The 24,625-nt window shown below is 40.2% G+C and overlaps 1 protein-coding gene across 2 annotated transcripts in view; it reads left to right on the top strand.

The window, feature by feature from the left end:
* Positions 1-24,625, top strand: part of RFTN1 (raftlin, lipid raft linker 1) — a 95,509-nt gene that overhangs the window by 16,332 nt on the left and 54,552 nt on the right. For both annotated transcript variants that reach the window (XM_055805670.1, XM_005234687.4), the window contains exon 3: positions 24,187-24,373. In XM_055805670.1, coding sequence (XP_055661645.1) covers positions 24,187-24,373 — 187 coding nt within the window. The remainder of the gene's footprint in view (positions 1-24,186; positions 24,374-24,625) is intronic.

The raw sequence follows: 24,625 nt of genomic DNA, 5'->3' as shown, positions 1-24,625 counted from the left end.
AAAACACCATCAGAAACAAGCAAACCCCACCCACTTCCCTGATCAAGTGGCTGTTCATCTGAAAAAATAACAAACCCCGCAACCCTGCATTTGCAGGTGTTATTATTTGATTTAAGACTAGTAAAGGCAATTGTTTCCCCACTGGTGAAGTTATTTAATTTCCTGTTTTCATTTCTGTAAGCAAAAGAACATAAATGAAATTAGCATTTGAGTTTTGTATTTCAAGTTGACCAGGTCTGTTACCACCATTTTGTCCGCAGGAGTGATGAAATAAAATTAGCGTGGCAAAATATTGTTAGGTTATTAATGTGATGTGATAGATTGAACCAGACTGTGTGTAGATCATCTACGACACTCTAAAACATTGCTTCAGAGGAGATTAGTAATGGGTTCAGAGTTGTAAGATAATGAGTAGAAGAGGCCAATGGATTACTTCTGTGTAGTCCAGATTCTGCTAATACTTCCCCTTCGTTTAAGCTTTGTCCACGTGCGTATCCCTTTCAACTTAGTTTGATTGTATGCACATGATAAAAAGTATCAGCATGAGGGCTTTGCTGGATCTGGGCTTCAGTCCTCTCTATTAACGCAAACATGAACAAATGAATTTTTTTGGCTTCTCTTGGTATTCTGTTTCAAGTGAATTACAGTCTGTAGTAATATGTAACCCTTCAGGACTTGCCACTGTAAGTCACAGCAAAATGAAATGTTCATGCTGTAGCAGTCTATAAAACTTACTTGTGCGTCTTGGGAAACTTGCAGTTTGACATAAAAGGAGCATGCCATATGTTAGTAGTTTAATAAATGCAATAAATTACATCATAAATGTAATTGTTCTAAATATTGTTAGGAATAATTTCAACTTCTTTACCATGGTTGCCTTTTTTAACAAGGATGCATAACTCAAGTAAAATCTGTTAGATATATTCTAGTTTCTAAATACGAGCTTTGCTTTCCATAATTATTTTATCTAGATCCTTGTTATGGTAGACTGTGTGCACATGTTCTCTCTTCTATATGTATAAGTGTATCTGTACATCAATAATGTGTAATACATATGCACATGTATATGCATTTATATTATTGAGAGGGGTTATTCATGAGGACATGAACATTCAATCTTTTACGTGTTGCTGTATGGCTACGCTTAATTTTACTACAACAGAAAGTATGAAGAGCTTTTATTTAAAGTCCTGTGGTGACTGTGACTGACCTGGGAGTAGGTCCTGGGCAGTCTAGTGCTCGAGCAACTAGCTCATGGCCTTCAAAGCACCCTTCTCACTGAATCTAAAGCAAGAAGCTGGTCAATATTATGAATTAAATTTCCGAGCCCGTATCTTAACAGTTAGATACCTCCAAAAAAGCTGCACCTTTCACATACTGTCAAATGGAAAAAAGATAATAAAATTTGCAGGTATTCCCTGTCTCCTCAAGATCCAACTGAACTGTGGCAGTTGATCTGCTATTTTGTGTTAGAATAATAAATTATAGGCCAGATGAAAGCTTAGATACATTGTGGTAGATATATTAGAAGTCTGAAAAGTGTTAAAGAGCACGCGTATGAGTGGGTGTGTGCCAATGAAAAAATGTACTGGGGAGGGGAGGAACATATGCAGGATGTTTTCTATTTATGCATGTTCCACATTGTGAAAAAATATGGATCCTGCAGTAGTCATGTTTGAGCTCACTTTCCTACTTCCTACCCATTCTTAGACTGAAGAAAGCGTAGCTATTATATCCCATTCTTACAATGCAGTCGTTGATTCTATCTACTCTTAGCAGAAGCTTCTCTGTGATGTAGTTATTGAATTCTTACAGGAGATGCATACTGTACATCACACACACAAATGTTGTAATTAACTCGCTTCATGGAAAAATGGTTACAGACCTGTCTAAAAATCACTCTGAACTTCCAAGAAACTTTTCTTTTCTATCAGCAACTCAGGAATTGCACATCATCTTTCTGAGTGGCCCTGTCTTTTCTTTTGCCTCAGGCTTTGCACATTTTTCCAATCTTCATGTGGTTTTCATCCTTCTGATGCTGCTGTTCAAGAGCCAAGGAGCTGGACTTGGCTGTCTGCAAGTCTGGTATTTCTGATGGAATGGCGAAATCCTTCAAGCCACAGGGGCCCAATCCTGTTTTCTCAGAAACAAAACTTCCCCTGTGTTTAGCTGGAAATGCCGCATGGTTCTATTATGGGAAAGAAGTGATTAGGAGTCATCTCTGTAGTAATCTCCGTAGTCTTTTTATAACTTCTTACTACAGGTTCCTTGACATCAGCCAGATAAAAGGTGATATACCAAATCTATGCAATATTTCAATTTTAATGGAGTTTTTAACAGTTTACTTTGTAAATAAGTGTTGTTGTTTGGCTAAAATCCTGTGAAAATGAACGGTTTAGAATTTGTTAATCTTGAGTGGAGGATACCTGCTTTCAGAGAAAACAGGACTTGTTTGTGTCAGCTCTTCTTGCCTGTGAGAAGTCACTTTCCTTAATCATACTGAAAACACTGAGTAGATGTACCTTGATGGTGTGGGATTTTTTATGTTTGCATTTGTTTTTCTAATCTTTCCGTATGAAGAATAAAGAGTCCATATTGTGATGGAAATGGTGTGGACATTTAGGTACTCCACATAACCTAAAACAGTGTCTTGGGGGTCAGACCCAAGGGTCTGCGTAGGTAAGGGCTGGTGTTGGGCCATGCACACCATAAGCCAGTAGCATGGTGCAAGAGGAGTAGACAGCCAGGTTGGAACAGTTGTTTCTGGGTGAGTTTATACTGCATTAAATGCATTTTGGGGGTTTTACTTCGGACAAAAGTTAGTGTCCTCTGCTACACTGAACATCTCACTGCATGTGTTTCAAAGTAGCCTGAAGGAAAGGCACCTGAAAAACATTTGCTTTCTGGCTTGCAAGCCCTTCTGGAGGCCACTCTAGGAGATGCCATTTTGTCCCAATGTCTGTCTCACGCAGATGACTGCAGCTTGTCATTGCTTCTGCTAGCGACGTTTGTAAAGAGATTTTACATGCGGGAGTAAGTTTAATTTCTGTTCTACTTCTGTTTCGTGTTTATTGTCTGTTCCTGCTTTTTCATACGTGCTACCACTGCACCTACTGCCTGATGATTTCTACTGATTCTTTTTGCCACTGGCAAAATAGGTGAGTGTCCTCCTGCAGTTATGGCAGCTGCTGTGTGAGCACACCCCAGACAAGCTGACTCCCTCCTGCTCCTTCCCTACTTTTTTTCTGAGGAGGATGTGGACTGTGATTTACTTTCCTGAGTTTTCACTCTTCTGTGTGCTCTGACCTGCATCCACTGGAAGGAACTATGGGTGTGGGACACAAGGTTGGGCTGGTAGGGCTAGTGGTTGCCTGTCTGCACTGAGGATGGTGTGGTATGTCAGAACTTGCTCTTGTTACAAGCTACTGCCATGACTTTGCCATTAACGGATGGAATTTTGGGAGTCCAAACCTGCTTTCACAGGTGTGGCTGTCGCCCTGTGGAGTGCCATGATTGCAGTACATATTGGTCAGTGGCTAACCAGTTTGGGGAAGGAGGGCAAGTTTGCAGTAGGCAAAGTCACAATCGAGGTCTGCAATGCCATCATCTAAATGCTGCTCCAAACAACTGCCCTTGCAGAGAGGCACAGCAGAGCTGAGTGTCTGGAAGTGATAAAATTAATTATTTTATTGGTGGCATTTAACCATTTATCCCTTTTAGGTGGGCAGGGTTATTTTTGTGTCTTACCTGACTCTCCGTGCCCGTTTTGACTTTTTCTTCCTGTTGGCAGATGCCTTTGCCTGCTGGATCAATGGCCCTCAGGAAACCTAACACATTTAGGACTGAATTCTTTGCTAAGGAAAAGCATAGCTGAAAAGTAGCAGCAGCACACCATGCAGGAAAAGGGAGGGGTAAGGGTGAAGCTTGTGCCCTGCTCTTCTGAGAAGTGACAAAGGAGGGAGAGCTAACAAAGGGAAGAGGGATAAAGTCTGTCCTTCTCCTCCCCTGACTTGGAGAGACTTTCAAGGACAGGGAAGGGGGTAGTACAGGCTGATCAAGTCCTGCAGTATGGAGATCAGCTCTCCTCTATTCTCAACAAGACGACATGCATCTCTCCCTAGGAAGCATCTGTTCCTTCCCCACTTTCCTTTTAGCTTACTGAGGCAATGGCCTGCTTGCTTAGGCTTTTGGCTGAAGCACCCCATTCAGAGCAGGACCGTGCCCTGTCAGCTGCTTGATAGGCTGTCAACACTCAGCTGACATGTCAGCTCATCTGAAGCTCCAGAGGGTCTTCATAGCCAGAATCCTTCCATGCTAGAAACTGCCGCCACGTTCTTTGCCACAAAAAATGCAGCAATCAAGATGTCTGTCAGCCTTGTGATGAGCTGTAACATCCCTAGCCCAGGCTCCCTGCCATCGCGTTCCTGCTGCTGCACCCCAGAAAACGCAGACATCTAAGGCTTCTCCACTGAAAAAGTGGAGTGGAAGGCACAGCTGCAGCTGAATAGCAATGCATCAGAGAAAGAGTTCAAGCAACACCTTTGCCAACTTTATTCTTAGAGAAGGCCAACATGGCCCAAAAGTTATAAGGAAGTGAAAAGCAAAGGAGAGAGAGGGGGATCTGGAACTTCTGGAGCAGGGACAAAGATAGGGAAAAAGGGTGATGAGGTGTCGATACGGCCTACAGCAGAAACATCCCCCAGTGGACCAGCATGTCCAGAGGATGGGGCAAAAACTGAACAGCAGAGCCAGCTGGGCATCTGGCATTGCACCTCTAGTCGTGGGCAGAACATGAGAGGTGTACGCCCTGTGCAGGCTGCATGCTGAAATGGGGGAGAAAAGCAAGTCTGTACCCAACATCCTTCCACTGAACAACTCCCCACTTGCCCCAGTACCATCACACACAGCTGGGAGGAGTTCCAGGAGCAGAACCATGCTGCCGCTGTTCCCCTCAGGGAGTACGTGACCCAGGTGACTTTTCTTGAGTGCAGAAGGACACGACGCTGCCCTGACAGCCTCTGCCACCTATTGCTCTTTCTTCTAGAGAGGCAGGACCACCCTGGCCTGGACCCATGCTGTTGTAGCTCCTGGGCATGGAGACCCCGGACATGGCGCGGTAGTGCCGTTGTGGTGTCAGCTGCTTTGTTCCCAGGTGTTGGACAGGGAAGGGGCTTCACAGCAGTATCTCTGCGTCAGGAAGCCTAAAAGGTGTGTGTTAGTGTGACACTTCATATGCCCTGCTCTCTGTGTTGCCAGGATAGATGTGGGCGCTCACGCATGCTGGCAAGAGGAGACAAGGTCTTCAGAAAGGAGCGAGCATCAAGAGAAAGTGGGGCAGGTACAGCAGGGAAAGAGTATTAAGGGACAGGAGGAGCTGAACACAAACTGGAAAACCTTGAGGGTGATGGGTGGCAGTAAAAATGGAGAGACAGATATAATTTGACTTGTTGAGTAGGAAGAGAAGACGTGGCATTGTTTTCAGCGTTCTGGGAGCTTTCCATTGCTAGAGGGATGCGTTTTTGTTGTGTTCGTATCAATGAGGCCCAGCAGGGACTGCGGCTGACATTCTGGCAAGGTTTGCTCTCAAGTTCTGCCTGAATAAAACCCATGGTATCGTGCACAAGCAGGGACATGGTCTTGGACTGAAGAAGCCAACTTAAGTTTCTGGGTTCAGATCCCTTTTGGGTCTTTCATGACAACTTCTTTTGTTTGTTGAATCTCAGTGTGACATGAAAACCCTTCCCTGAGTGCGTTAGACTTATTTCATTACTGAACAGGGAAAGGTTACTTTAAACCTTAAAATGCTATCATTTTTAGGAAAGATCAACATTCTAATTAAATTTTGTCTGAAGAATAACCTTCAAACATTTAGGTAGTTTAAATCTATCTAATCTATTGTGCATGGAAACTGCAGGATTTCTCATGTTCTTTGCCCAGTTCTGTAAATAGGTAGATTTGTTGCTTTAGCAACAAGCATAATTGTGACTGCCATTTAAATTAAGGTTATGAATATTGTACTCAGCAAAATCATGTAGTTTGCAAACCTTAATGATTGTGTCTCAAGTGTTATCTATTCTTCAGGTTGGTCTGCTTACAGCATTTGCATGGCTTTTGTGTGTGAATGCCTCACCTGCGTTTTCTTTACCTTGACTTTGTACAGAGAGAGGCACTGATCCTCTGTCGGTCATAATGCATTATCTACATGAGACCTTTGTTTCTGTTTGGTTTTCAGTGCCTGCATGTATGTGCACAGGCGATAGGTAGCCTAATAAGCGTTCTGTCTGTTCAAGATGTAAATATACTGCCAAGCAAACGTCTGGAATGGGGCCTGGTATAATGCGCCTTTTTGCAATAGGTCTGTTTAGTGCTACATTCCAGGTGCTTCTGCTTGCTGATCATGGCCAGTCGGCAGCAATTTCAGAACTCTTCAATGCGATTTCTTGGTGAAATACTATTGGAACGTTACTGTCTTACAGCCGTAACATATTACAAAGCCAGTAAAGGCTGATCCAGGCATCCAGATTGTGGCCTTCTCTTTAAGTGATGAGTGAGTCTGGAAAGGTGTTCATGGCTCGTGTAGAGCACAATAACTTATTACCATTTGCTGATCACTGTCCTAGTCTCATTTCCAGTTCCTGAGCTAGCTCCTTTAGCTTTTGTTCAGGTATGTTGGCAAAGCTCTGACATGTGTTCTATATTTTTGCCCTGTATCTTAAACACTAAACACAAGTCTCAGTGGCTTGGTTTCATCTTATAGCAGTCATACAAATGTGTGCTATCTCCAGGTGACATTATTACTGCATGAAATTGCAACTTGCTTTCTGTGATATAACTTGCACACCCAGCAAACTCTTGGTTTGTGTGCAGTCATGCCTTTGCAAATGATTTGGTACTTGTGACATACTGTGCTATGTGATAAACTCAGGATCAGCAGCAGTCTTGGCATTCCCCAGATACGAGGTGGCACATGAGAAATTTCAGCTGAGTCTGATGCTTACTCAGCTGCTGCAGCTAACTGGTACGGCTCTTACTGGTGTGGGGTAACCCATGCATTGTGATAAGATACAGGAACTTGAAGTTTAAGGCTTTCCAGCTATTTGGGTTTTGCAAACCCTGCTTGTTTCATAGAAATGGAGTTCTGTTTAGTTGAATTGTAAAGAACTCTGTTTCCTTCCTTTCCTTCTCCCCCCAAATAATCATCCTCTCAACTTGAGACTTGCCATGATTAGCCACACATTCTTCTTGAAAGAAACAGTCTTTTCAAGGGAAAGGGAATCTCATTAAGCCTTTGCTGTGAGCTGCAGCTCTTGATCAGCACACGAAAGACAAGCCTGACAGTCATCAGGTGAGTTTAAGAACTGCAAAAATATTACCTGTCTCTGTTAAACAGTCATCAGCTGAAAGAGTTCATCCCAGTCTGAGAATGCAGAAGCTTTTGCGTACTATCTGGCACATAAAAAATTAAAGACATCAAGGACGTGAGAAGTCCTAAAGATGCCATGCATTTCCACATGAATTGATAAAAGGCCTTAAATCTGAAAGAGAATGAAGTATGAGGTTTACAGATAAATAGATGGAATTTTGAGAAAGTTAGAGATAAGCCAAGACATGGTTACTGGTGAAATATAAATAAACAGCAGTCGACTGCTGTAGTTCCTCAGTTGCTAAGCCCCCTATGGGTGTTCTTTTATTTGAACAATTGTTTCCTGAATTTCTTAATAACAACTGATACAAGAATTGACAAATAGTGCTAAATTGCATGGGTTAATTCACTAGCAATTATTGTACAGATTATTAGTAAGCAAAAAAAATTAGCATCTACTTTTATCTCAAATCACAAAACAAAAGAACAAAAAGAGAGTGACAGAATAAATGGTCTTTTGTTAAGTTATTGTCTCATAAAGTTTGGAACTGTGTCAGAATTGCTTTTTTGTTTTGTTTTGTTTTTGTTGTTTATTTACTAAGGAATGCTCAGCTCAGATGCAGCATCTGTCTTTCTCTGCAGTCGTCCTTCTACCCGATTTTTCCAGCTGGGTTGAATGCCTTGATGAAGCCTTTCAAATGATGAAATAGAAGAAATTGTACATATTCTATGGGATTATTTTCATTGTTCTTCACCACATGTTCACTGAATTAAAATACTTTATAATTGTTAGACACTGTTTTCAAGCTGCACTCTTGCACAACTTGTTGGCTTCGTTGTTTGTTTAGGTTTTTTATTATAGTAAATTTTGGGGAAAAATTGGTCTGCTCATCAACAGGTACTTCCAAGGAACCCTTCCAGAACCATTGGTGAAAACTCAGGCTGTTTTATTGGTGATACTTCGTTATTAGCCCATAGCAGGTCTGGCCTTTCTTGACCTAAAAGGGCTTTGAAATGATTCTCTGTTTTGCAGAACACACTTAGGAATGGAGAGAAGTGAAAGTGTCCTGAACATGACATGGGTTGTCATATGATTAGAAGTCAGAGCCATGTGAGGCTGCTTGTGACTTCTCTTCGGGCTGCATTATTGGGAACGGTGAAAAAACAGTATGAGCTGAGGTACAGAGGCACAGTGCTTTGCATACCATCACAGGTTTGCTCATGAGGCATTATTGCCTGTGCTAGCAGTAGCTGGCAGCAATAATAGTGAACAGTTGCGTTGTGTGCTGGCTGTGAATATGCATTGTCAGACACCACCGTGACACCTATAAAGTTTGTTTTCTATTCCTTATAAAGGGGACTGAGAAACTGACCTATTTATTTGCTTCTGTAATTTTATCATTTAATCAGTAAGAATGTGCATTTTGAAACTAATTTTTTGATGTCACTAACTCGAAAGGGTTCCTATTCAGAGGTAAGGGAAGTCTTAGATCTTAAGATTGTCTGTATAACGCTTTTTAATTACCACCTTCATACCACGAAAGAATTCTGTCCCTGTTGGACAGGACATATGTTACATCTTTATTGCATATACTTATTACTTTGGGATTAGAGTATAATATTTTCATTAACTCATTCTTTGGCAGCTTTGAAGGTAAGGTCTCTGCTTCTTGCCTTTTCATTTCCAATAAATGTTTTAGATGCAGCACTTTTTCTGACAGAACTACACTGAGAAATAAATAAAGGTAAAGTAAAAAAGATGCCCTCTCAAACATCTGGAGAAATACTCTGCTTCTTGGCAAACAAAATTGCAACGACCACCATTTTATTGCAAAATAATAATAATAAAAATTATTATAATTTGGCTTTGGTCATTCCATTTTAATAATGCCTGAATTTGTGGCCATTTTCTCATGACCCATATTAAACAATAGACTTGCACGCTATCAGGACTATTGTGTGGGAATTCTTCACTTGAAAAGAGAAACTGGCCACATTTTTCAGAAACGAGGGAGTAGGAGTTCAAATTCTGGAGAGTGACAGGAAAATTTGCTCTAAGCAAAAAAAAAAGCAGGGTTTTTTTTGCCAAGAAAAACTTTTTTCTTTAGTACATCCATCACCCATGCTGTAGCAGACTTGCTTAAAAAAACAAAACAGTACTTTTGGGAAGTGCTTTGTTAACTTTTAACAGCCTTTTCCACTACTCTTTGGCTTTCTATCAAGCGTTCTTGCCAAGTTGAAGTGATGTGGTGTGTTTGGCAGCGACATACTTCTTTTAGATGCCAGTGGTGAACTATTGCTTGTAAGTAGTTTTCAATATTCTGTGAAAGCCTTATCATTGTTAAATACACCATTAGAGGTGTTACAGAAGGCAATATCCTGTAATACCTTTTGTAGGATTTTCTTTTCGGGCCCTTATTTTTGAAGGATTATTTTTCAGACTGTTTGGAAGAGGTGGTGCGATGGGTTTTTCTGTTTTGTTTCTGAACTGGTTTCCTAGGGAAACAAAAGTTAAAAAAAGGCTCCCAGTCTGTCTGTCTCATTCCTCCAAATAATTGTAACTGCACAATTTCAAACCAGTTTGCTAGAAATTTTGAAAACAATTAGGCTGCTCCTAATTTTGTGGAAGCTGGTAGCTGGGTAGAGGACAGAGACCTCTGTTGACAGGGGAAGGTGAGCAGAACCAAGGCATGCATACTCCTCCTCGGGGACAGCTCACTGGCCAGCAAGCCTGTGCATCGCTCCAACGTAGCCGCAGAATCACTGTTTCTCATCAGCCTGACGAATCTAAGGGGTGGAATGAAAACAGAAGAAGGGAAATTTGAGGCTGTGGCAGCAGAGAGGTTGGAGCACAAAAGCCTCATCAGTGGGAATCAATCTTCGTTAGCTACGCTAATGGAAATAAACCTTGAGTAGGCATTTGTATAGTAGCACTGTATATAGTGATACAGGTAGCAAAAAGTCAGCAAAAAGTATTTTATCTGGTACCGATTTTAACCAGATCTTTAACCATCTTAGTGTACCAATAGAATTGGAAATCCAAGAACTTACCAACTGGAGCGTAGGTCCTCTTTGGGATAGCTCTAACTCTCCTTCACCTCATTTCTAAAGGATGCGGTTGCCTGATTCATTGCAAAGTTAACTGGACCATTTGGTGATTCTAGCTTTATAGCTTCTGGAATTAGTTTTAGTTTACACGGTCATTCTAAAAGTCATAGAGGGGGTAATGTAGAGGAATGCAGGCAGTGGGTTGATCAGCATTGATAACATGCAGCTGTGGCCTTGCCTCAGAGGCAGTGGGTTGATTGACGTGGATGATGTGCAGGTGTAGCTTGCTCCTGCTAATGGTTAAATAGCCCTGAGGGTGGGGGAAAAGGGGGTTGGATGGAGGAGGAGCAGCAGTGTGGTCTGACCTCTGGAGGAAGGAGAAACGGCACAGACAGTAGAATCTGACCAACGGTAAAGCCTTGTTGCAGCCTACTAGTTTAGAGAGTGCTGCGATAATTAGTGCCCTCTGTGAGGCCCTTCACATTATGAGACTGAGTGCAATGAGCGGCGACAGCGGTGATGGCTGTGCCAGGGGCACCCAACGTAGCAGAGACAGGCGGGAGAGCGGGGGATCTGCAGCAGACACTGGTACGGGTGAGCTGTTGGGGTCAAGGAGAAGGCAGCAGGGACTGGCATGGAGAGTCTGTTGGTATGAGATGGTAAAAGCCCTTGTTGCAGCCGGCTGGTTTGGAGAGTGCTGCGATAGGGTAATACATGGTTCTTCCACATGCCAGATTGATCAGGAGCCATTGTGGAAATTGCTTGATCGGCATTACTGCCACTCTGGATTTTCATACGTTCCCAGACAAATCTTTGCACGTTAAGTAGGTAATCGGAGAGAAGGTTTCCTGTGATAATTTTAAACAGTGAGGAATTGGATCACAAGGTCTTCCTCTTCAGGCCTGTTTTGTTGCAAATACCAGAAAAGCTTTAGTTCCAACTGGATTGCTCCCTTTGATACTATGGGGTAGCTGAGATCTGCAAGTACAGCTAAAGGGTGGCACTGAGGGCAAGTCTTGTGAGGGTGACACAAGGTCTGCTGTGACAGTAAAATTTAAATCTTGCTTGTGTACAGACACAGATTCTTTGTGTGAGATTCACATACTAACAGAGGTATGCTTAGAATACCTGCAGTGATGGGAATATGTTCCCATTATCAATGCAGCTGAAGAAAAGGTAGCATTGCTGGGCAGGAGAGCTGAGAAGAATGTAAAAAAACTTCCTGGACAAGGTTTTGCATTTGATTTTTAATTGCAGTTCCCCAGGTAGGCCTAATGATTGGAAACAAAGACAGACCTTATTTAGTTTTTACTCCTTTTTAAAATCTGAAGTTTTCCTGGGAAGTTTGATGGAGTTACGTGGATCAGTTTGGCTTCTGTTTATAATCTAGCAGCTGTTGTGTGTTCTGTGTCTTGTATAGGTGCCCATGGAACTGTTTCTCTTAGAATCATGACAGTGTAATGTGATTTAAAAAAAAATCCAAACACATTATATTTCCCTTTCATCTAAATTTAATTTACCTGCCCCTGAATATCTCCTGTTTATAGTGAGTTTCATCATGTAGCATTCTCTTACCCAGCTTTCTTCTTTCAAACATAACCAAACCTGGAGCCAAGCAAGACTGCTTGCTTAGTTATGCAATGTATGTTACATTTTTGGCTACTTTAATATATATTTAGTTTTGCCAGTAAAGCTGAAAAAAATTTAAGAGATATTTATGAAAAATTACAGGATTTTCCAAATAGGGTAATATGATTTAAAGGAGCACCAAAAGAACACTGGGAAGATACACTTTGTTATCTTCCAAATGAAAAACATGCATAATTTGGAAATGTCGTCTTTTTATCTAAAAAATGAAATACTTCAAGCCAGGAAAAAGATGAAAAGATGAAAGTCACTAGGATAGTTTACCTATTAGAATTTTAGATATTAAGTGATCAATATGTACCGCTACTTATTGAAGAAAAGGAATGTTATTGGTTGATACAGTCAAGAAACTAGAACATCTGAAATAGGGTAATATATGGACTTCAGTGACAGGGTAGGGAAAAATCCATTTCTCGCTTTTAGAAAAAGGAAACAAACTTGGCACACATCATCATCCTAAATAAGATTTTACAAGAAAGACTGGAAACACCTATTACAACAGAAGGGGAAAATGCATGTGAAGATTTAAGGTGAAAAGAAACAGAAACCAGCAGGTAACATTTGAATAAAGCCTTCAAGCATTTATAAAGCTATCTGTCTTTTTCTGTATATATAATGCAAAGTGTTATGTATAATATATATACAGGCATGACCTGCCAAGAGGATTTTGGTTTCCCTGGAGACTATCAGTTCTGTGTTGCACAAGTTAGCTTGGGGAAAAAGAGCTATCCTGATAAATCCAAACCTTTCTTCCTGAGGTTATCGGATATGTCAGTGAATTCAGATCTTTGTGTTGAAGGCTGAATTTATAAAATGCAAACTTTTAAATGTTTTCTTTAATTTCCCATTATTTCTCCTGGCATGTGCTTACAACATGCAGCAATTTTGTGAATTGGGGGAAAAAAAAATCCCTTTATTGTAATACTTTGATGGTAGTTCTAACTTGTTTGTCTGAGTTGTGCCAAGTCTTTGATTTCAATCACCATTTTCAGTGTACCATGAAAAATGCACATCAGATCATAGTGCATGTATTCAGCCACAGTTACTACACACAGTTGACTTTTCTCCTCCCTTTTCCTTAAATGTTTTGAAATCCTGTTGTCATTTTTCAGTTTGGAAACTAGGCTTCAATGAGATTTATAGTTAACTATCTTGTGAGTATGGAAAAAAACCAAACTAATATAATGCATGCAATCTACTTTGTTCATTTGTGCTTCATTAAAAATAAAAAAACTAATCTCAGGGTTGTTCTCAGTTGGTTTGGATGGAAGTATGTAGATTGATATATGAACCTGTCTGCTTTTTAAGTTGTTGAAGAGTTGGCACATGCAGTGCGCAATTTTATTGGTAACAGGGTATAGTTATTTGAAAAGCTTAGAAATGCTACAAATGCCATTTCAGAGATTTTTCTCATCTAGAAAGTATACCATAAAATGAATAAACTCTGCATAATTTGGAACTTACTAAAGTAGGCAATTTTTTCTACTCTTCTGAGGATATTATCTGTGCTTTTTACAGTTCCTTCACTGCAGTCCAAGTTTGCTTATTGTAAAATTTGCAGAGAATCCAGTGCTGCTACTTTGTTATATTCTGCAGCTCTGAAATCTGAAATGAAAAATTGCCAGAAACATGGAAAGAAAATCAAAGTGAAGCATAAAACGGAGAGAAGGAGAGGAAAGGGAAAAGGAGGGGATTATGCCAGAAAGAAAAGACATATATGTATTAAAAATATGAGAAGGGAGAGAATGAGAAGATTCTGTAGGCTGCAGATTGCTAGTGAAACTTGTGAGTATTGCTGCTAAGAAAAATGGTGAGCACCTTAGCTAGAGTGGTCAAAGCAAAAAATGCATCAGCCCTCCAAATTTTATGAAGTCACCAACTAAGATACCAGATCTCTTCAGGAAGTTTCACTTTTATTTTTCTGCTTGGGTAACTCCTCTTTCCTCCTCCTTTAAAGTATGTGATTACTGGCTCCTGGATGTGAGAGGACATAGCTTGCTGCACCACTGATGGAAGTGGTGGCAAGTCCTATTCCACTGCTTCCTAAGCCGTTCAAATGAACGGCATTCAGTGTTTGACTGTGGCAGCTGAAGTGTTGCCATCAGGGGATTAACTTGGTGTCTAAAGGCTTTAGGGCAGGGAACCAGTGCTTTTTGGGGGCTTGAAATAGATGTGAATTGACGTGCTGGCTCTTCCTGTAGTTCAGAATTAACTCATTCTGTCCTCTGGAATTCAATGTAATACTTGCCTTTTGGAGTTTATGCAGATAACAAGTCTGTATGAATAAAATATTGCAACTTTGAACACTTTCTTCTTTTGGTTAGACATAATTGGAGTTTTCTTGGATTTGTGAAATGTAAATTATCTGTCTTTGTTGTCTGTGTGTTTGGACTGCATCAATTTATGAAGTAGAATCAAGCAGGAGGAAGGGACAAATAAAAAATACCATTTCAAAGAGCTGCTCAAGTACAGAAGGGATAAGATTTGGTTCTTTTCTGTGCATAGTTTAAATGAGAAGTCCCTTTCCTTTTTCATCTTTTTTTTTTTCATTTTGTTTTTTGCACAGCCATTAACTCGTCTTGCATCTAGTAGATGGTCTTAAATTTGCCCACTGTGTATAATTCTGCTCACAAGCTAATATATTAATTTAAAAAGTTCTTGTCAATTTATTTCGGTAACTAAACTTCTGTTTAGTGGTTTGTTTTTTGGTTGTTTTTTTTCACTTCGTGGAGGTGATAGCCTGGGTATTTCCTTTTCTCTGAAACACCAAAAATGAAACCATTTCATGTATAATCACATCATGTTTGTGCCAAATGTACTCGGTTCTTAAGATACTTATTTTATGCTTGCAAAATACAGAAATGAAACTTTGACTGGACAACAAAAAGGTAACTCAAAGATGCAATGACATTAGACAACACAATTGATGAGACAAAGTTGTCTAATCTTATTGCATCCCTGAGTTATCTTAGTACTTTCTCGATTTGACTAATGCACACATCTACTATTTCCTAAAGGAAAGAGAAGGATGTTGGTATATGTGTCTCTGTGTGTGTACATATACATAGGTGCACAAATATACATGTGTACATATATATACACATATCTATATACATAATTTCAAAGGGTATGCATGCAGTTTCACAGTCTTTCTGTGGTTTTTCCCCTCTCTGCTTTCTTAAGATACAGTACTTCTGAATATTTTTGAGTTCCATTATTACATTTTCACTAGAAGTAAAAGCAGGAGCTTGTGGAACAGTCATCCTTCATTTAAAGTTCTGATTGGTCTTGCATACTCATTCTTGCTTTGATGGGGCCATGTATTGTAGTCGCCTTGAAGATTGAAAGAAAAACCACTGAGGATATATTTAGCGTGACCAAAGAAGCAACATGATATGTTAACATCTAGTGCCTTGCCTTTGCCAAACAACCTGAACAGTAATGCACCTGGACTGTCTTGTCTTGAAATTAAGGAACCTCTGTATACACCTTAGAGAAGCTCAAGCCCTATTAGAAAGGAAAAGAGACTAGAGTACAGATTGTATAGTTGTTACGTGAAAAGCTTGAGCTTTTACTCATTAAATTTTAACATTAGTGTGTTTCAGGTAATTAAAGCAGTGTGATAGTTTCAGAAGCACTGTATGTTTTCTGCTAGGTTAGTTGTACTGCTTTAGCATGTGTTTGGTAGGTTTTAGTTCAGAAACAGTTTGGAATGCCTCACGAAACTCCCCAGAAATCTGTTTACTGATTTGGGTATTATTAGTGGGTTTGCCTTTATTTTCATTGAAAGTACTCAGATTCTCTGATAGGTTTTTGTTGTTGTTGACAAGAAACTATTCGTGTGTTGAATGAGGAAAGAATATTTATAGTTAAATGAGAGTAACATGACTGCATTGTTTTGCAAACAATTTGTGCTGTGTAGAAGAGTTTCCTAGTGTTTGTAACAAAGAATGATATTTTGCAATAGATGCCTTCGTTATTTATTTTTTTTTTTTAGATTGATACTGATAGGAAATAACCATGTTCTCTCAGGATCAGTCAATAAGTGTTTTGATAATATTCAAGTAACAGTTTGCTTTCTGCTCTCCAGAGTAATGAATTGGCCTTACCATGCCTTCTTAGTTGGAAGGGATGATGATCTGGATTCCTTCAGCTGTTCCAAACCAACTGCTACATAAGTCAGTGAAAAGTGCCTTGAAAACTTTCTGATTTATAATACAGAGAGGGGATCTTTCTCAGTCTGTGCCGCATTGTTAAATGAAAGCAAACACTTTGCAATAAATTTGTACCCTGCACCTTCCTCCAGGTGAATTCTGATGTTTACCTGTCTCCCTGCAAGGACCTGTGTTACTATTCAGCCCTCAGAGCCTGCACAGGTAAACCCAAGTACTTTGGCAAAGTGAAGAGAGACCTGACAGGATGGTCCGTGTTGGTTTGTGTATCCCAATTGTTGGGAGTGTGTGCCTTCTGTCATTGCAATGAGATATCACAGTAATAAGGGAATGGCAAAATTTCAAGGAGTGGAAATTCACAGAACCACTGAAAAAAATGTGCTTCTTTAACCACTTTGATCGTGTAAAACATTAATACCTTTTATTTAAACTTCTGAACATCATCCAAATTGAAAACTTCACTGCATTTGACATGTTCCTACAGAATGTAGGTGGAACTGCATCTTCTGACAGTTTCTAGTTACATTTTTTGCAAAGACAATGCTTTGCTCTACTAGAACTTAGTCTGCTGTAGATTCGATTAAATTTGCTGGAAAGGAGTTAATATTAAATTAAGAAACAACAATTCTCATACTAAATAGAGGAAGTGTGCTTGCTTTGGTATTCTATAAAATGATCAGGGCTGTTATGAACAACCATAAACCTCTTCGGGAAGTGCCCTGTGTGGAAACTTGGGAAATTTTGTGGACTTGGGCCAGATTTTTGTGTCCACTCACACATGTGCTTGGTGATACAGTCTTTTCCCACATTATTGTCTCCATTCGTTGTTGCTGTTTAGTTTCCTGCCAGAAAACAGGCAATTACAACCACCTTGTCGGGATAAGTAAGGCACAACAGAGTTAACTAATGCCACTTTCCATGAGGTGGTCACTGAAGGCAGGAGCTAAATAGCCAGATCCGTTATAAAGCCTTTCAGGACGTCAACGGATGGTGTTGGGGTAATGACTTTATTACCATATGACCATAATTTTGCTTGTACCTTGTTTTCATCTTACATGCTCGTTGCTAGATCTGTTAAGGACTGTGGATGCTAACACCTGACCTCTATCCAGATTCTTTCAGGTGGTCTCCTACATGCTTTGCAGAGTGTCGGAGGGAGATCTGGGTGCTTTGGAAGGGCAGCAGCAAAAAAATCGTGCTGGGTAGGGAGCTGCGTGGAAGTAGTGAGTGGGAGCGACAAAGTGTGTAGCGTGCGTCTGAATGTTTGCTCCTTGCTAGCTCACAGGCACAGCCCTGCCCAGTGGAGACAATTTGAGGCTGCAGCGGGGAGAGGGAGAGCTGCGCTGTGATTGCCCTTGTTGTTCTTCCATCACCCTCATCCCTCTGCTGAGGGCTGCATGAGCCTTGAGCTATCCTGGAGAGGAGATGTGAGGACATTGTCCTTTCCGTGAGGCACCTGGAACAGCTGTAGCTTTGCAGAAGGGGCTTGCAAGGTTGGTGGTGTTGGAAGCAAAAGGTATGGTGAGGACCGTGAGTGACTCTGTAGCTGGCTGGCTCTGGGTGCCTCAAACGGGAATGGCTCACAGGAATGACCATGGGTTTGGGAATGGCCTCATCCTGCGCTTTGAAAAAGAAAATAGTTATAACTGTATTTCTTGAAGGGCCTGAGCCTGCTGATGTCTGTTAGGCCTGATCAAATGACATTGTGGGATCAAGTGCACCCTCAGCAAGTTTGCAGATGACACCAAGCTGAGCAGTGTAGTTGATGCCCTAGGGGAGATGATGCCATCCAGAGGGACCTGGACAAGCTCAAGAAGTGGGCCCGTGTGAACCTCATGAGGTTCAACAAGGCCAAGCGCAAGGTCCTGCACCTGGGTTGGAGCAGCCCCCAGTATCAACACAGGCTGGGGGATGAAGGGGTTGAGAGTAACCCTGCCAAGAAGCACTTACTTGGGGGTACTGGTGGATGAAAAACTGGACATGAGCCAACAATGTGCACTTGCAGCCCAGAAAGCCAGCTGTATCTTGATCTGCATCAAAAGAAAAGAAGCGTGGCCAGCAGCCCAAGGGAGCTGGTTCTGCTCCTCTGCTCTGGTGAGATCCCACCTGGAGTTCAGCGTCCAGCTCTGGAGCCCTCAGCACAGGAAAGACATGGACCTGTTGGAGCTGGTCCAGAGGAGGGTCACGAAAATGATCAGAGGGATGGAGCACCCCTCCTGTGAGGAAAGGCTGAGAGAGATGGGATTGTTGAACCTAGAGAAGAGAAGGCTCTGGGGAGACCTTATTGTGGCCTTTCAGTACTTAAAGGGGGCTTATGAGAAAGATGGGTACGAACTTTTTAGTAGGGCATGTTGCAATAGAAATCTACCTTCTTTCCGTTTGATATAAGGAATAGTTTTGGTTTGTGTGGTGGTTTGGGTTTGGGTTTTTTTTTCCAATGAGGTTGATGAAACACTGAAACAGGTTGCCCAGAGATGTAGTAGATGCCCCATCCCTGGAAAAATTCAAGGTCAGGTTGGATTCTGGGGCTCAGAGCAACCTGATCTAGTTGAAAATGTCCCTGCTCACTGCAGGGGGTTGGACTAGATGACCTTTAAAGGTCCTTTCTGACCCAAACTGTTCTGTGGTTCTATGAAATCGGAGTATTGTGCTTACAGCTACCAGGTAACTGAGCTGCTGCATCACTTAATAGCGTGGGTCGTTAAGTTTGCCAGTCTTCCTTTCTTTGTTTAGGACCACATTTGGGGCATGTATTGGTGTAAAGTGCTTTCTTCTGTACCCAGTATAGACAGAGAGTGCATACACACCAATTCAATCTTTGATTGTTTTAATATAAAGGAAAAAAAGCTTATTAATGTTTCATAATAAAATGAGGAACATTTTTTTTTGAAAATGCAGATGAACGCGAAAAGTTTAAAAGGGAACTAGTTGAAAGGAGTCCACTATTTTTGTGGAACATTTTCATGTGTAATGTGAATCATCATTAAGGTAAACAACTGTAACTGGAATAAAAGCATAAAAGCTTAATCAGGAAACTGTTAAAAAAATGAAGACCAAAAAATCCCAACACTTAATTTGTGTTGTAAGAGTAAACAAGTAAGCACTTAACACAGGATAATAGGAATTTAGAGTAGAAATATGTGCTTGTCCTTTTAAATAAAGTATTAAGGATAAGCACTGAGAAACTAAGACATATCTGGCCCTGAATTTGACCATTTCATAAAGAAAAATCAAATAAATGCCATTTTGGCATTTAGTATTTTATTTTTCCTGCAGCATAGCTATCATTCAAGTAGAAAGAAATTAAAAACCAATGAAGTTTGTTTTAGCTTTGTCATAAACATAACTAGCCAGAAAGGAAAATTGCTGCTTATGAAACAGAATATAGTTAAAAGCATCTGATTCTGTTGAGTCTATATATTTTTTTTATATATATGTACTGTATATATGTGTGTGTAGATATATATATGAAAGATTTACTGTAGTTGATTTTCATTATTAAGCATGGGCTAACAGGTGAATCCATGCTTTATTTTATAAAGCATAATATGCTTTTCTTTTTTGAAAGTGTTGGGTGATCACATCTCAAAGGTACCCAAATCTATTGTTTCAATATAGAAAAAGTAGCCTAGTTGTTGGGGACAGTTGCTGTAACTGTCTTTTCTGTTAATATTTGATTGGGCTGTATCTACCTCTTCAGCATGGACCATAGCGCAATTGTCAAAAGTCATACGAGATGCTTGTTTGAAGCTGGTCGGTGGCTGTTTGACCTCTGTGATAGCAGCCCTGGATGACCCACTGGGAGGGAAAGCGGAGCTCCTTAACACAGGAGAACCAGTTCTCTCCAATACCTGTCTCCCCAACCATATTTCTCAGCCTGCTCTCAGTCCCTCAGGATCCCTGTGGCAGACTGCACCACCTTCCTCCATTTCCCATAAATTGCTTTTTGGAGCTGCAGAGATGTCCTCTTTCAAATATACATGACTCAAATTGTAGATTTTTATGTCAACTCAATCCTTTTATTGATTTTTCTGTGGCAAGGTGGGGACGGTGTGAGTGTTTGGATGGGTTCTTACATTAGCAGCAAAGAATGTGCAAGTCCCCAGACCCAGGAAAGTCACCTTACAGTGTGTAACACACAGTTTCTTTTGTTTTAAAGGGATCTCTAAGCTGTAGTTTTCTGTATGTATCCAAGGCTTGCTGTCAGTGTTTTCAGCTTCAATTATCGGTCGGGCAACAAGCTCAATTTGCCTAGTAATCAGTTGAAAAAGCAGTCAACACTTATATTTCCTCTTTCAGCCTTAGCGAAATCGAAAACCACAGCATCTGTAATTTACAAGTTTCTTACACACTAGTCTAGATGTAGACAGAACGAACAAAGGAATCTTCTGAGGTCAGGCTGTGAAGTGCAACAATAAATAAGGAAACGTGAAGCAGAATATAAAACTTGGAGCTAGCTGCATTTCAGAAGCAATGTGGAGGCTGCTAAAAGAATTCAGATTTATCTTTTGGCAAAAGAGAGGCTTATAGTAACTTCTGGAGTTATACAAGGTTTTATTTGGTTTTTCATTTGCTCTTTTACGCAAGTCTGTGTTGTACACAATTTTGGTTTTCCTTGTTCTTTCGAAAGTGGCATGATTAGAATTCTCTTTAACAACTAAAACAAAAGATGTAATGGATTTTATTGGAAGTTTTCAGGTTTTCTGAAAATGTTAGCATTTTTCTGAAGTAAAATAATGAAAGACTAGATCAGCAACTGGTTCCATAAATTCGGTGTTTTCAAGTAGATTGAACCTAAAGTAAGCCACTTAAAGGAATCAACTGAAGAAATAATTGAAATCTGACTGTTTAAGTTTGAAGACTGTTGGAGGATGAATGTGACTCTCCAGGCAAGTGTGACATCCTTTTCCAACCTACTTTAGAAGAGACCTGTATGATTTTTAGCCTAACTTAACGCCTAGAAAGATACTGGAACAAATAATTTATCAAATATTCAGAGGATGCTGAATAGCACAGATTTCTGGGGAGGAATATGCATCACACAAACCAGTCTGTCTGTGGGAGAGCAACGAGAACGCACAGCACAGGTCTGCAGACCCAGGAAACTCATGTAGACTTTGTGGGCCTTGATTGTGTAAGAGGAACTTCCTTGTCTTTTTGAAGGATCTCTAGTCCAAGGCAAAATCAGCAGTAATTCAGCATCACGCTGCAAAGACGTATTAACTGTAAGGCTTAAAATAGTTCGGTCCAGAGCCTGTTAAAATTCACTGTTTTCATTTAACTATTCCAGCAATAGACTGCTGACTATGTTTATTGAGGTTTGCTGACCTGAGAAGTGCTGTTTGCACTGTGGACGTCAGAATCACCTTTGAAAACTGAAAGAAAAAACTCTAAAAATCACTAAGAGTAGGGACATTTGGCCAGTGCTAATTGTGGGGAAAAGAATTTCCTTCCCCCCCCAAATGATGCAAACTGACATGGGATGTATAATAAGCATGAAAGACCTTTTCCATTCTACAAAGCCGCGATGAGGCTTGTACTGGATCACTGTGGTGACTCTTAGATACCTGAAGAAGGATGTGGACCAGTTGAAGGGAAGCAGGAGAGAACCATCAAAAATTATTTAGAAATCTAGAAAACACAAGGGAACAGGAAACATTGAAAGGACTGAGTTTATACAATCTAAAGAAGGTAAGATAAAGGTGTGACAGGTATCAGGAATTGTAAAATGCTGGTGCAAGAAAGAAATACTCTAGTGAGGAAGCAGCACTCTTGAATTTCAGACAGGCAAATTTGGGCCAGGTGCTAGGAAAAAGTTTTGAATAGTAAGACCAGAGAAGTACTGAAACATGACTTATGGGGGCTTGTGAATCTCTATTACTAAAGGTTTTTTAAAAATAGATGAGAAAATTGTGAGAAATAGCTAAACTAGAGCTGATCTGGCCTCCCTAGGTAATAAGATGGACTTGCTGGATGATCCCTCCTGTCTCTGTTACCTTTCTTTTTCAATCATCAAATGTACATCCCAAGGCTCCAATTCCATGTGTTTTCACACTTTTCCCTCAAGTTTAGCTTTCAGGAGGAAGCAGTTGCTCTCCCATGTTAACAACTAGACTTTCTACTAGTTTTACAGAGGCATGCTCAGAAGAATCCAGATACTAGACACATATGCAAGGCAAGCACCAGTTGTCATAGATGGTTGTTAAAAAGTGGAGCATCATTACCAAAATTAACATTGCTGATTTGTGTTTAGCCATTCCATTGTATTCACTTAAATGCCTCATTTAGAAATCTGTTCTGGCTTTTATATTCTTTTAATTAATTAAATTATTTGCAGCATAGTCTGAAATTTTTGGAGTCTCTGAGCCACAGGAGAGAAAAAGTAGTTCTAATGTATGGGTTTCCCCGTTTTGATCCCCAGTAGGGTCCAGTGAATAACAGTCAGTTTTATTATTCATTATGCATTATTCATCATGCCATCTCTTTTTATGACTCTGAAGTGATTTGTATGCTGTTGTAGAAGGTAGAGCCCTATTGTCTGTCAATGTACATGTTGCTTGGATTTCTCATTTTATTTGCAGAAATAATAAAAATTCTGCATCTTGTAGTTCTTGGTCAAAAAGTTCCATTATCCTCTTCTGGAACATGGTCTTATATGAAGATAAAGCATACCAAGCACATCTAGTCTATTATTATTTAAATCATTCCTCTCTATTATTGGTTTTGAATATTTATTAGTTTTTTGACAACCTCTTTCATTATTCATAAAGGGTAGCCACACAGTTTGATGAAAAAAGCAGTACAATGAAACCTTATTTTGCATAGCTGGCTTCTTTCATAGAAAATGTTCTCCAGTGCTTTCTCTCTCTCTTTTTTTTTTTTTTTTTTTTTTTTTTTTTTTAACGAAAGACCTGCAAGGTGCTGGGAACCTCTGTCATGTTTCTTGCAACGTTTCCATCCTATTGGTTTCAGTGGGAGAGGAAACCACCCGGAACCTCACCACCCTATGTGCTCTAGCATGGTTAGGGATGAAATAACAAATACCCTCCAGGAGAAATTGAAATGAAACGGCAAAGGTCAGGAAAGAAAGATCTCTTTTCCTGTAAGATATGGAAAACATATGAAGAATTACTGATGTAGAGAGAAAGAGAATGGAAGGTTGTTTTAGGTGATTTATGGGGCTTTCTTTCGAAGCCCACAAGACTCCAAGGAAATAAGGACAATTGCCGTACTGACCGCAGTACCTGAATCTCAAGGATCTGACTGGAGTCAGCATCGAATGCTTCACAGGAAGGCATAAAACCCCCCAGTAAGCAGACTGGGGAAGGACTATGTTCATGTACAAGGTCTCGTCCTCATCTCTAATATGTGTAGGTTTGCTTAAACCCTGAGGTATAAAGTTTAGTGTCTTATTCTGAAACAAAGTACTCTTTAGACATCTTGGTAGATATTTAATCTCAACAGCATTTTGTGTCAGTGATCTCTTAGTCTGATAGTACAGCTTTCATGTAGATGGAATATTTTGTTTATTGCTTTTGAATTTGACATGTTCTACCTTCGTTGACTCTCCCCTTTTTCTTGTTTTATATTTTTGACTCATGGCTTGCTGTCCTCAACTGGCATTACTATGACAACTACTAAAAATTAGAATATCTTTTGACCAACTGCCTTGTTTTTATTAAATCCTCCACTTCGTCTCTGCCAGACTACATAGTGAATTTGGCATTTTAATGTATCTGACTTCTTGTTTAATTGCAGCAGTCTCTTGTGTGAGACAAGTCCTTCGCCAAGACAGCCTGCTTAAAATCTGAAATATAAAATGGGCTTCAGGAAGGGTCAATTTCTGTGTTAATATTGTAGATCAGTGTGAAGCTTGCTTGATTCTGAAGAGCCTGAGCTTAAAAAACCGTGATAGTCCAGTGTAGGATTATTGACCAATTTCTTTTTTGTTTCCAGCTGAGCTGCCAGGATCATCTGCAATCAAGCTCTCCTCTTTGCGTGATCTTCCAGCTCAGCTGCAAGAATTGTACCAGCAGGGCTTTGTCTTGGCTGCTGTCCACCCTTTCGTGCAACCAACTGATGAAAAAGAGAAAACTCCCCAGGAACAAATCTTCAGGGCTGTGCTTATCAAGAAAACAGAAAGGTAAAGCACTTCCAATGAACTGGGATAAAAATAGACAATGTGATTTCCTGCTGAGTTTTGACCTACATCAGGAAATTACAGCAGAGTTTACTGTGCAAGACGTGATTTTTTTTTTTTTCTTTTTTTCTTTGGGCTTGAATAAGCTTAACATGTTCTTCATCTTTACAATTCATCTGCAGTTTGGCAGATGACTCGGAGAATAAAAAGCTGAAATGTGGTCCATATTTTGGGATGCATTGTCGTGAGAGGGAA

Source organism: Falco peregrinus, chromosome 5 (genome assembly GCF_023634155.1).
Source record: "Falco peregrinus isolate bFalPer1 chromosome 5, bFalPer1.pri, whole genome shotgun sequence".
Classification (NCBI taxonomy): Eukaryota; Metazoa; Chordata; class Aves; order Falconiformes; family Falconidae; genus Falco; species Falco peregrinus.
Note: the sequence above shows the minus strand (reverse complement) of the source record. Positions and strands in the feature narration are given on the sequence as shown.